Source organism: Polypterus senegalus, chromosome 6, assembly GCF_016835505.1.
Source record: "Polypterus senegalus isolate Bchr_013 chromosome 6, ASM1683550v1, whole genome shotgun sequence".
Lineage (NCBI taxonomy): Eukaryota > Metazoa > Chordata > Cladistia > Polypteriformes > Polypteridae > Polypterus > Polypterus senegalus.
The window spans coordinates 163,943,414-163,957,715 of NC_053159.1; the positions used below are offsets into that span (position 1 = coordinate 163,943,414).

Here is a 14,302-nt window from a genome sequence, read left to right on the forward strand (position 1 = left end):
TATTAAAAATTAAATTTAATACAGAGCGCTCTAATTTACTGCCCTATTTTACACGGATAAGGGGTGTGTCACTGAGGTGAGCTGGTTAACTGTCTATCAGCACAGGGCTTGTAAGAAGATACAGTGCTAAATCAGGTAAGCTACACTTGGAGTATGCTTTTATACCACACCTAGAGGTCCACCAAATCCTATATTCTCAAATTATAGCCAACTTTCCAAATAAACAAACATTACAATATTTACAAAGTTATTAATTACATAAGGCTGATAAATTAAGGTTTTATTCAATATCTATCTGCTCAACAATGTTTATTCCTCTCTGGACAAAGATCGAAGCACTGTGAAGATTATGTTTTTTGATTTCTACAGTGCCTTTAATACTATCCAGTCATCCCTGTTAAAGGGTAAGCTCAGGGATATGCAAGTGGATGAGCTTATGGCATGCAAGATAATGGATTATCTGGTGGGCAGACCACAGTTTATGAGCTATAATAACTGTGTCTCTGATATGGATGTGACAAACACTGGAGCACCACGAGGCACCTGCCTTGTTTTCTGTTCGCCCTGTAAACCTCAGGCTATAATTATAACACCAGGCCATGACAACCTATTGAAATCCCCAATGATTCTGCACTAATGGTGTGTAATAGCAATCCTTGGATAAGGCAGGGTGTAGGAGTTGGGTGGAGAACTTTGTCATGTCACTTGCAGAAATTCTCTGATTCGATTCTGCAGTAATGGGGCATATTGATATATATATATATATATATATATATATATATATATATATATATATATATATATATATATATATATATATATATATATATAGGAGTCAGGTGGAGAACTTTATTTCTTGGTGCAAAGAGATTTGTCTGCAAGTTCACACCAAAACAAGATCTGGTCATTGACAAACAGCCTCTCTGCCCATTCACTATTCAGGGAGTGGTTGCAGAGGTGGTGTACTCTTACACGTACTTGAGGATCCACATCAGTGACCTGCTGGACAGGACTACTAACACATTAGAACTATCTAAGAATGGGCAGAGCAGACTCTTTTTTTTCAGGACACTGTGTTCCTTTGATGTGGGTTGTGTCATCCTCTATATGTTCTGCAACTATGCGAGTGTGATTTTCTGTGCTCTGTTTTGCTGGGTCAGTAATATCACTTCAAGAGAGGTGCACTTAATCAACAAACTAAATAAGAATGCAGGCTCAGTTATGGGATGTATCAAAAACTTTTCAAAAATTAACAAGTATATCTTGGAGACTGTGTATTTTTATTGTGATTGAATGATGATGTACTACTGTGTGTGTTACACAGTAACGAGAGACTGATTGTGAACTTGCATAATCTAACCTACATACATACTCCAATGAGTTATGATTTGTTGAGTCTTGCTGCACTGAGAATAATGAAATCTTAAAGGCTATAGCGAGGACTAAAATTAAAAATTAATATTTTATCTTAAGAGATGTTCAGGCATATGTCTTGATGGCTTCAAGAAAAAGACAGTGATGAAAACTGTTGCTTGACATACTACGTTTACTAAATACTATTAATGCATATCAGAAAAGTTATATCACATAAATAACATTCTTGCAAGGCAATACTGACTTTTTGGAGCTTTGCAGACAACCCTGCTGCGACTTTCCTTGCAGTTTATGTTTATCCATACTCCATTCGTAGAAACTATAACAGTGCAGTTTGCTTCAGAGTTCACTTTTGTTGTGTTTGCCTCCCAATTAGAAAAGGAGAGGGCTGAGCCATCGATCCAGCTGTCTGGATTACCTACAAACATGACAATACATTATACTGTTAAAGTTAGAGCACACACTGAAAACTGGATAACATCAAAGGAGGTGCAAAAGAAACAGCTTTAACACTATAATTACATAAAATGTTTTAATGGAATGATTTTTTTACAAAACCCTATACTGAACAGTGGAGAAGGCACCTAGAAGGCAGGATACTTGTTGACTGTTTTAATAAATATTGCGTATGTAAAGCATGAAAGTAACTCTGTATATGTTACTATGTGTTCCTTATACAGTGCTTTACTTGCACAAGACAGTTACTTTAATAAGAACCTACTCATGTGGACATTGTATTGTATTGTATAGAGTTCACAAGTACCCAATAAAACAAACAGACAGTACAGTCATTATACTGCATGCTATATATTGTGCTTGTGTGTGTCTGGCACATTTTGAATGAACGGTTCCCTTTTATAAGCTCTACTCTTTTGTAGCAAGCATGTCAACATTTTCTCTGTGAAAGATGGAAGTTGATTATGTGCTTGGCACATCTCTGAGCAATACAAATTTCTGAAGTATTTGCAAAAATTAGAATTTTTCTCTTACTCTGTACGGAGTGGATATAGACTTTGATATAAATTCATTCACTTTATTCTAATTAACTCAATTAAACGACACATTTGTTGGCAGGGAGATGAATCTATGCATAGACAAGTTTGGCCTTACTGTTTTCTGCACAGTCCCCCTTCATGTGTGTCATTACATAGATCAAATGAAGATTGTGGTTTTGGATACTCGTGCAATGCACATCCCTTCCACTACTGAGAGAAACAGCTGCAGCAATAGGTATGTCCTACTGGCTGACCAAGTATGTCTTGTTAGCATTTCCTCATTCTTTTTGTGGCTACTGTACATTGTTGTATACATAAACACAAATATAAATCACTGTAAATCTGTAAATTACTTGAATTTCAGCAATGAAATAGTATCATAATTCTGGGTGTGTTCTGCACATAACATTGTCCTTAAAGAATAGAGTACATCAGGAGTCAATAAAAAGACTTTTACTTGGTGCCTAATTACCACAGAGAAAGGACTCTTTTGGGCCACTCCCTGTTGTAACTCAACCCATTTCCAAACACACACATAAACATACTTCATGCTCATTAACAGACATACTCCCTTGTTCGTTCCTGTACACTCTTATTCAAGCACTTACTCATTCACATCACACACTTATTAACTAAGTTGACATCTGCCAAATGTATGCATTTTAAAGGCAAGAAATTACCAAGAATATGTATCACTGGTATAAACATTTAAATTCATGCTTTTTATCTCATTGAAATCCACAGAGGTCTTACCCAACAAAGTAACTTTTATTGAATAGTCAGGAAATAACATTCATAATTCACAATGCAAGATAACTATCAGAACGGATGTCTCTGTCAAAATGTCTTAAGGGGAAAATTGATACCAAGAACTATCATTTTGATTTACCAATAGAGTATGTCTTTGTAATGCTATCATTGAAAAATGCTCTGTAAACCTGTGTCATCTGCAGTGACCCAAGTCACAGTCATAAAAGAACATCATGTGAGGTGCCACTATCATTTAGAACAATGACACCTTCAATTAATTAATCTTATCCATTATAATCTGAGGCCTGACACAGGAAAATAAAGGCCTTGAAAGTATGCTATGATCACATCAGAAAAATACTTTCACTAATGTGGGAGATATTTCAAAGGGCAATACAGGCATTTATTGGATGTTACTAGTTATAATGAAACGGGTTACTCTGTCAGGTGCAACAGCTGCACGTTGTGTTCTCATTTTGTCAGAAAATGTCCAATGTTAGATGACAGTGTCAGACTCATATATCCCTAGCCATTGAGGAATTAACAGAAAACACAGGCACAGCACAAAGATTGCTAAACACTATACTGACATGCTTAGCGTACAGAAGACAAAAACGTTAAAATGTAAGACTAGTTAGAACACACTGTATATCAGTTAATTAGCAACAAGACATTGATAATTTTGATTACACAAAAACAATATTTCAGGCATTTGGTGATTTAATGCAGCCTAGGATACTCAATATTTGATTTGAGTCAAAAAACACATGGACTTTTATGCACAGTGTATTTGCCCATCTAGTGTTTCTTTTGCAGTGTTGTCTTCTAAAAGTGAAATACAACCACGTCTATTCATTATTTTAAATCATGCTATGCTTTTTTCCTCAACGATTAACATAGGCAGTTTACACTAAGGCTCCTGAACATGATCTGTTAAGCAAAGAAAAATCAAGTATATTCTGATAAACTTCTTAGCATTTTGTTATATGCTGGCAATAATGAAGAAAAACAAATAAAGGAAGCATATATCAGATATGATAAAAACCTTCATGTTGCACAAAAAGTATATTCTAAATAAATGTAGCACTGTAGAAAGAACTATATTTTTTATTTATTCACTTTCTGACCTCACTTATTACAAAACAGGGTTGCAGGAAGCCAGAGTCCACCCTGGTCGTACAGGAGCAAGGCAGATATCAACTCTAAGTGGAATGCCAAAGCATTGTTGGGCACACTTTCTCTAAAACTTAGTTAATTTAGAGTCACTAATCATCCTAACTTGGATGTCTTTAGGCTGTATTAGTAAAACAAAACAAAACAAAAACACTCTCAAGACAACACACAGAGAAAGCACAGACTCATTGCAGATAATGCTATGGCTGATAGGTGGAGCCAACAGTTTCAACACTATCTGGTAAAATATGTAACACTCTCTTGTGCCAACGTATAAGCTCATACATACCTTTAGAATCATGGTTCATTCCAAGCCAGACATGTCTGGTGATATGGTAATGGGATTTGATCTGCTTTGTTACAAAGGTATTCTCATCAGCATCCTTTATGATTAAAAGAAGAGAAGAGGGCTCTAGAAATAAAGGTGAATTAACAGAATTTATTTTAAACCATCAGGTCAGTGTAGCTAGCAAACAATCTTATAAATTAAATTAGGTGCTAAAATGAAATTTAAAAGTTACAATATATACACTTGCTATTCAGTTTAAACATTAAGCAATGTGATTACTTCATGTTATAATAAATGCCTGTTTTATGTACTTGTTTTAAAAACTTAAAAAGAGTAATTTTTAACAAAGTTAGAAAAAAAAGAAAATTGTATACCAAGAGTCTGACACAACTGTGAGGCTTCATCCATGGAAAATACGGTGTAGTTGTAGAATGATGCATTGAATGCATAGCAGTGATCTTTATAAAGGATCCAGGTGGCAGAAGAACCACTCTTAGGGCATCCAAGTGATGTAGCAGATGGTGCTGTACGGGATTCTGCAAATGCAGCTAAAAACAAAAAAAAGAAAAAAAAAATACATTTAACTTTATAATGGAAAACTGCAAAGGAGTTGAGATGTAAGTTGTAGTATCATGGAACTGGTTATAAAAAGAATCAGGTCACACTTTAACTATCTGCCTAATCTGAGATGAAAATCTCCAAACATGAAGCCCACCAAATCAAATGACATAAAACATTTAATTCCAGTGAAATGTCAATTCCATCACATGCATAGTGAAGTAGTAAACGTTAAACAGTCGTATCCCAACTAGGAATTGGGTCTGAAATATTACTGCACATGCAAAAAGTACATGGTAGTGGGAACATACCTAGACATATTAAAACTCCTGTTCTACACGAAGCTATTTTAACACTGATGCTAAAGGTATACAGTCTGCATAGTTTGATTTACAATCAGTATAAAATGTATTTAATTTATCAGCACCATAGTATTGAAAAGTAAGCTATATTCGCTTTTTAAAGTAAGAATGTTGGAAAAGTAGCTTAGCTCCTTCATTTACACGAAAATTGGGGACTGTGATGTAATGATGACCCAATCATTATTAATAGAAAGGAAAAAATGCCATTTTCTCTGAATTTTTATTGGAAAAACAATTAGAACACACCAAGCAAACTGTATGAAAAACAAAAATAACACACCCAATGGCATTTTCTTGTACCTAAAAATAAACAACAAAATGCATCAGAAATAAAGGCTAAGCAAAAACCAGCAAATACAGATAAAATGCATACTAATAAAAGGCAAAGCCCTCACTGACTGACTGACTGACTGATCACTAATTCTCCAACTTCCTGTGTAGGCAGAAGGCTGAAATTTGGCAGGCTACTTACAAAAGTTAAGCAGGTTTAATTTCGAAATTCTACGCGTAACGGTCATAATTGAATCCAACTTCCGTACATATATATGTCCACAGCCTTTAGCCCGGTCGCCGTGTGAGGAGGTGTTGCATCCCCCATCACCATGCCTCCCACGTAGTTGGCTGCCTGCCTATATTGCATCCCCCATCCCCATGCCTCCCACATAATTGACTGCCTGCCCATATAAGGCTGTCCGTTGCTCTGGTCTCTTCATTCCCTTCTTTGCTTCACCACGGTATTCACGTCTACCTGCTGGTAACTGCAGTCTTTTTATTTAATCCACGGCTTCTCTGCTGTTTTATTGTTCGTTTATTACGATGCGAAGTTATCAATGAAGGCGGTTGTATGCTTACAATGCTTGACAGATGCCGAATGTCACTTCAACACAAGTCCTGCAAATACTAACGTAATTGAAACAGGCCATGAAACTCAAACCGATTATGACAGCAGCAATCCAAGCTGTGAGAAAACAGTAAAAAGCAGGCGTGTCCGATGTTGTGGTACATTTTCTGATGCAGCTAGACGGAAACAACTTTGTGACGCTGTCGCCAAATACTCGCAGAAACATCCACAAGTTAATAGACACGCTGTCGCTAAATACTTGCAGGCAAATCCACAAGTTCATAGAAATGCTGTTGCTAAATACTCGCAGGCAAATCCACAAGTTCATAGAGACGCTGTCGCTAAATACTCGCAGGCAATTCTGCATGTTCATAGACACGCTGCCGCTAAATATTCGCAGGCAAATCGACAAGTTAATACCGGGAATGCCTGTTAAACATCTTAGATTCACGAGTAGCGATTTGGGTAGTGAGATGTCTATCGAGGTGATCACCATCGATCAAAGAACTGTCACTTACCAAGTGCTTTCCATCCCCGGAGATGCTACCTGCCTTTTACATTCTCTGTGTTACATATTGCACGGCCATATCAGGCTCAATCTTGATATCCGGAGGAACATTTTGTCTTATGTATTGAATGACTGGGACAGGTTCAAAGTGTGGACTGATGACAGTACAGAAGATAATTATACTACACAGGTGCACTATAAGAGTGAAATGCTTAAGCCCTTCGCCTATGCTTCTGCATGTGAGTTGATGGCTGCCGCTGAATTGTTCGGTTGTCACTTTCAAGTCTACCAAAACGGCCAAATATTTTACACCTTTGGAGAACCGCCAATGGCTCTTAAACATCTTAGATTCACAGGTGACGATTTGAGTAGTGAACACTTTGATGAATGAAACCTGTTATCTTTACAACGGTTGACAAACACGGAATGTAACTTGAACAAAACACGTCCTCCAAATACGAACCTGATTGAAAGAAATAATGATAATCAAATCCTTGATGACAGCAACACTCATAACATTCCTAAGGGGGTAAACTGGGACACTCCAATAGGTTTGTGTGAAAAATCGTATTCTCTGCGAGCAACACGGCGTGCATTCGTGGAATGAGGAAGAGTATGTTTCTGTTTCTGCCTGATGGTAAAGTGAGCGACAACCGCCCATTCCTCTAATATCCAATGGCCTCCCCTTTGACTTTAAGAGACTGCAATTTCCCCTCAAAGTATGCTTCGCCATGATGATAAATAAGTCTCAGGGCCAAACTTTGAAATACGCTGGCGTAGATTCAAGGGAAGATTGTTTCTCTTTCACGGTCAGTTTTACGTAGCTTGCTCACGTGTAAGTTCGCCCACGAGCCTCGTAATATTAGTGCCGCCCAATAAAGAAACAAAAAATATTGTTTATAAGAAAATCCTTTAAAAAGCAATTAAATATTTACACTCCTACGGCGTCAGAAGTCACAGGCAATAACTATAACTTCGTATATGTATTTCCGAAAAAAAAAAAAAAGTATATTAAAACAGAGCCCTGCGTGGATGAAGTCGCGGGTAAAAGCTAGTCATTTAAGTAAAAAGCATTGATAATGTGCTTCAGTTCACTAAAATTATGTTTGCCGGTCAATAATAACGTCTAGATTGAGACCAAAAAAATCACAGTCCTCCTCAGAACAGCATGGGACAGGCACAGACAAATGTTTTTGCTCCTAGTCACTGAGAATCACATCTCTATTGCTTCTACTGCTGAAAAAATGTCTTTCAGCCTTGTTCTCTTAAAAAATGCAGGATGGCATAAAGTTAACCACAGGTTCGACATAACATATGGACCTCAATCTTAGGAAACAAAGGTTTATACGGCTCAGAACTTCCATGGAGGACTGATGTTCAGTGTCCCAATTGGCTGCCTTTGGAGAGATGATTATTTAGCCTTTGGGAAGCTGTACAGGATTGGCAAGCTAGTCTTCGATTGTCCAGAAACCTTGCAATATATCCTCCAAATTAATTAGAGTACCATCTGTTTTACTAGATTACCATCAATCTATATATAGGATTGTGATATAATACGTTGATCAAGAAGTAGGACAGATGATTTAATTATGCAGCTTTTGAGGTGAAGAAAACAACATATGGACAAGTGATATATACCTTTAGAAAGCCCCAGTTCACTGCTTTTCCGTGTAAGTTGAAATGTTTGGATCTCTTAAAACGAACTTCATTGAGTAACACTTAAAAAATGTTTTGGAAACATATTGTTGCAAATACTGTACAGTACATTCAGGCTCATATTGTTGATTCAGGTAAAGTTCCCTGGAATCCTTGCCTTTAAAAAATTGTAAAAGGATCCCTGGATCACCTCTGTGATGAAAAATGACTGTTTACTACCTTAGCTTTCCTCAGGTCATGAAGACAATCAGTGGTTCAACACTAAATTAATAAAAATATTACATTTTATTTTAGTGCTATTACGTATTTTTAAAAATGGAAGCTCTACACAGATTTTTCAGATTAAGTCTGACTGGACAAGATTTGCTAAACAACATGGATGAAGCACCTGCTCAACAGACATCAAAAATCTAAACAGGTTGTAAGATATGCTGGGAATAACAAGCAGATTTAAAAATGAGTTCAACTCCCACTTCTGTAAGAGTTTCGATTTTATATCTTGGAGGAGGTCAATGATGCACAGTCTAAAGTGACTATGTTCAAGAACTCAGAAGGAAAGACAGGTGCAAAAAGCTGTGGACAAAATCTTGTTTGTATCCATCTTGATGGAAACATTAGGGTACATTGGTAGATGCTAGCCATAAGCATTCATATGAAGCAAGTTGAATGGTCTAAAGATTTTACCAAGGGGTACTGGCAGGACAAAAAGTTGACAGCTTCATCAGTGGAGTTTGGTGAAAGGCTTTTGGAAAGTTTCAAAGAGATTCTTTCAAACCGTTTGACAACTCTGGAAGAGAAGGTGGGATGTCACAGACACTGTTCTCAGTAAGTGTGGGAAATGTTAACCTCAACTGGAGATAATATCAAAAGGTGTAAGTAAATCTGAGGAACTTCTAAACTTGAAATACCATAATAGAAAAAAGTAGGAAGCAATGCCAAAAGCATTAGTTGAGGCTGTGCCCATTATTGTGGTTTAGGTTGCTGTAGTGACTAAAATGCACTTTAGTGCATTGTAGGGTGGAAGAAACTGGACCAGAAATACTGAGAACTTTGATATTATGAAGTGTTATGGTTAATGTGCCTCTTCAGTGTTGCATTGTAATGGGGGACAGTGCCATGGCACTAGCAGACCAAGGTGGTGGTCTAAAGTCTTAAATGGAGCAGAGGGTGTGGTCCAATAACTGAGGTCTATGGAGGGTGTTGGAGCAGAGACTATAATAATTCAACCACAATCTGGATTCCATCCTGGATAATGAGCAGTGGATCAACTCTGTCTGTTCTAGCACTGATGCTTGAGGGGTCATGACAATACAGTCAATGTGTGCTTTGTGGACTTTAGAAATATTTATGACCATGCAACCCATGGTACAGTGCGAAATGTGCTTCATGAATAGGAGGTTTCAGGACTGCTGCTATGTGCCATTCACTCTCTTTATTTGTGGAGTGAAAATTGTGTTGGCATCGCTATCATTGTCCTGTTATGAAAAATTCCCTATAGGTAAGTTGGGAGCCAGGAGTCTACAGTGGAGAAGCTTAAATAACGTTGGGTCTTGTTCACAAGTGAGGGTAAAACAAATCCTGGAACCAGTTTTACAAATGTTTTACTGCATTGTTGATGCAGGAGCTACTGTAAGTCTGTAGAAGGTAGTGTTGATTTACTGTTCAAACTACATCTGCTTCTTCCCCTGTGATCACAAGCTCTGGATGGAGAATGAAAAAAAAAAAAAGAAAGATATAGATAGGCAGTACCAAGTGGCCAAAAACAATGTGCTACACAGAGTTGCTAGGCTTATTCTTTGTTATGATGAGGAGCTCAGAAATATGTTTGGAACTTGGCATAGAATGACTACTTTTCAAGACCAAGAGGTGCTGGTTAAAATGGATTGGACATATAGTTATGACACCACTAGCCACCTTCAATGGGAATATACTGTACAATTGTGAGACGACTAAAGAGAAAAACCAGAACACTCTGGAGGGAATATATCACTTGATTGGGACCCCCTAGATATAATTGAAGGAAGACAGGAGAAAGTTGCTGGAAGCGAAGGTGGCCTGGTCAGCCTACCTCAGCATGTTGCAATTGTGGTCCTGTCGAAGAACAGTGGAAAGAAGATGATGACGATTACAGTTTTTAGACAGTGCTCTTCTCAGTTTAAACGTTAACCTAAAATTTGTTTGTTTTGGTCACCCATGTTCAAAAGATACTAGCTCTTCTTAAACCAATAATGTTTTGATTATGTTAAGCTTTAGTGCAGTGAAACTAGCTACTAATTATGGACTAAAAATAAATGTTACTTGTCTGTGAACTGTTACACACTCACATGTTTACAAATGAAATTAAAACTGAGACAGCCCTTCCTATACATGCTGTATTACCCAACAGTTGTTACTCACCTTCTCTCGAGGGCCTATAGCATATAGCACCATCGAGTATGGAGTTGCAGTTCTGCCGCTTCCAGAATCCTTTTGTATCCAAGTAAACACAATTTCCTGTAGTATTGGAGTTTTCAAACTCCCATGGTTTATAGTTAAAGTCTGTTCCATCGGACCATTCAAATAATTTTTCTGATGCCTGAAATACAGAAATTTAATAAAAATAAAGTTTTCTCTGGCCCCAACTCCTGTAAGCAGTTTAATATGTCCTTCTCAGTTGGACATTACCCAGAATTCAAATATCTCCCTGTATCTTTAATTTCAGCACAGTACTAGGGGGCTTCGCTCACCAACCTCCCCCAGTATGCACTACACGCCAGCCACTCCGCATCTCTGCCGCTCACATATGTGGATTTCACTTTCACCAAACAACAAATCTTTTAATTCTCGCGGATATGCCTCTTCACTGCAAAGAAACACTACTTTTCCCTGATGGCAACACAAATTAGATGATCTTTAAGTCTCTAACTTAAAGTTTAAATCCGAACAATATATTTGATCTCTTTTTCACTATTCAATTATTTCATCGAGCAATAATTTCAATTTGTTTGCGCTAATGAGATCTTTACTTTCATTATTTTAGTACTTTCAATATCTCTAACCTGCTCTGCACGTATCGCGCCAATGTTTTTGAATCCTTTACAACATTCTACTTTGTCATCTACTCTTTGTGTTTTATTTCTGGCCCCGGGCATGGTTAAATCTCATGGCACAAAGTCGCATCTCGCAGGATGTAAAAGTATCTCTCTGAAAAAGTCACGTCCCGTTCCAGGCTAAAAAGTCTCGTCTCGTCCCAGGATTTTTTTATTGTAATAGAGAGATTTAAAACTATGTTATGTTTTGTTTGCTGTACTGTATAATATTGCTTGGTTGTTTTGTAAAGAACCCGAAAATTAAAATACTGATGCATTTTTGTGTTAGGAGTTTGCAACTCCTAAAGGTTACCCTGTTCCAATTAAAAAAAAAAAAAAACAAAAACACAACTTATTAGTTAAAGCAAAACAAGACAAATCAATGATTTTTCTGTTAACTTTACTCTTTTGACAAAAAAATTATCAGAACTTACTCCTTGATTGGAGAGACCAATCCACAGAGGAAAGCCATCCTTCTTAACAAGCTGTTTCAAAAACAAGTGTTCAGATTCTGTATGAATGCTGGCCAAATCATCACCATCTCTTTTGCATTCTCTGAAAACATCGTACCAAGATATTTTCTTTTTCACAAGTCTATATGTCATATTTCCATAGACTTCCGTTTCAGGCAAAGGAGCACTGTGTTCACTTTTTGATCCTGCAAACGAAAGCCAGTTTTAGTGTTCCTCTTAGTACTGAACTTGTTAAATTAAACAACTTTATAGTCAGAATATATTATATAATTAAAAATAAAAGTGGTGTTGAATTGGCACCCTGTCTAGGATTTATTCCAGCTAATTCTAATGGATAAACAGAATATAAAAAGTTAATTTAAAATCACTTCACATGTATGCCGCTTTTACATTAAATTTGTGTTTTTCGAATTTAAAATAAGTGTTCTGATAATGTTTCATTTAATTTACCAAAAGCTAATTGTAGTAATAATGAGAAAACACCTCTCACATTACTGTCCTCAGAAACAGGCTGTCAGAAGAATTTAACAAAAAAATACAGTAGGGCAAATTTCCTGGGACCTGGTGCTGGCCGGTGCATCGTCTCCAGCCGAGAACGAAAGTGGGAGCGAATGTGCATGTAATTCAGGTCATGATAGCTTGTCAATTCCAGAAGATTCATTGAAACTGAAAATGGCCTTGCCTTCCACATTGTCATCTACTCCTCGCAAGCTGGGAGCATTGACTTTAACTGGGCTTGCCACTTCACCTGTGCAGCATGAAGACTGAAACGATCTGTCTGAACTGACAGGGAGAGTGAAAAGGAGGGAACAACAAACATGTAACTTCTGGTTGCCTGAGAACACTGACTTGGAGATCTGGCCTGTTAAGGTCACCAGAAGTTATCGCATGAAGCTGCCGAGGGAGCTCTAATCTGATGTCCCTATACTAAAATAAAGGTTGCCCTGATGACAGGACGTGATTCCAGGGCTTGGCTTTAATTAATCCCAGGATTGGTTTTAAGACTGGCTCTCCAGGACGGGTCAACTGACTGCCATCATATGGAGAGAGGCTGGGCAAATATTTAACTGGACTAGAAAACAAGACATTAATAGATAGTTCTTTTGTTGTTTTTAGTGGTGGGCCTATTAATTAAGCAGGGATTCAAGATCTTGTACTTCAAGCTCTTCCTTTAATATATCCCTCAGCTGATGTTATTTATTTTTTGCCTCCAATGTGGAGGGCTGTCACAAAGACCCCCTTTAATCATAAGTAGTTGTTAAAATTGACATTTTTTGCCATACACTCCAATTATGATTCAAAATAAAAAGCTACTTTTCTGATGCTACACAGTAGAGTGTTTTATGGTCATCATTTTAAAATATGCCTATAGTAACTTTTATTAAATTACAAGCAAATTAGTTTCTGCTACTCGGCTTCTTTTAACTTGATACAATTTTGCTACTGACTGAAAATGGCTACAAAAATGTGTTTTCTTTCATTGTATTTTATACTAGAATCAGGTGACAGGCTGTGGAGAAAAAAAGTCAAATTGGATATTCCTGTATGTGTCCTGATGCTGGCATAAAGCACTGCTCTTGCCATTTAATACCTGTATCATTTTGTGCCCATTATCAATACTTTTTGTAATGGAAAACTAGCACAAGAGGTATGATAACTTTTACACTCACCCCTTTCAATCTTGCAGGCAACTATACTGTGACTCTGGAAATAACGACTGGTACTGTGGCCAATTATATCCCATAGGCCATCAGCATGAATACCAGCCAAAAAAATCTCTTTTTCTTCTGGTCTTCCATTTCTCCAATTAGAGAAATGGACATTTGTCCCATCATACCACTTCAAGCGATTGTCTGGAAATAGATGAAGCAAAAATAATTCCATTCAGCAACTAAAAAGAACATGATTTTCACTTGGAAGATGTAGACAACAGGAAGAACATACAAAAAAGAAAAGTGTACTCCTTTATCTTCTTCTAAAAGGAGACACCATTTCCAAGACACCCAATTTATTATCAGTGCAATTTATCTAGTTTGCTAACTTTAACTTACACAGTACAACAAAAGCATAGAAAAACTTCTTAAAACTTTTTTAATGCATGGCTGCTCTCAGGTCTTAATCTGGGATCCTGAGTTGGTTTGTCATGTGGTGGGAATGGCAATGCACTGTATCAGTACATGCTCCTAACCTCTCCTACTTAGGGAAGCACGTGAAACACCAAGAGATGCATTGTTTTTTCCAAGATGTCCAGTGAA

The 14,302-nt window shown here is 37.2% G+C and overlaps 1 protein-coding gene across 1 annotated transcript in view; it reads right to left on the reverse strand.

Moving 5' to 3' along the window:
* The window catches only part of ly75 (lymphocyte antigen 75), a 209,950-nt gene that overhangs the window by 5,380 nt on the left and 190,268 nt on the right, over positions 1-14,302 (reverse strand). Inside the window, exons 29-34 of the mRNA XM_039757470.1 lie at positions 13,718-13,900; positions 12,009-12,232; positions 10,904-11,081; positions 4,956-5,129; positions 4,582-4,704; positions 1,619-1,792 (exon numbers count right to left, since the gene is read on the reverse strand). Of these exons, the coding sequence (XP_039613404.1) occupies positions 1,619-1,792; positions 4,582-4,704; positions 4,956-5,129; positions 10,904-11,081; positions 12,009-12,232; positions 13,718-13,900 (1,056 nt within the window). The remainder of the gene's footprint in view (positions 1-1,618; positions 1,793-4,581; positions 4,705-4,955; positions 5,130-10,903; positions 11,082-12,008; positions 12,233-13,717; positions 13,901-14,302) is intronic.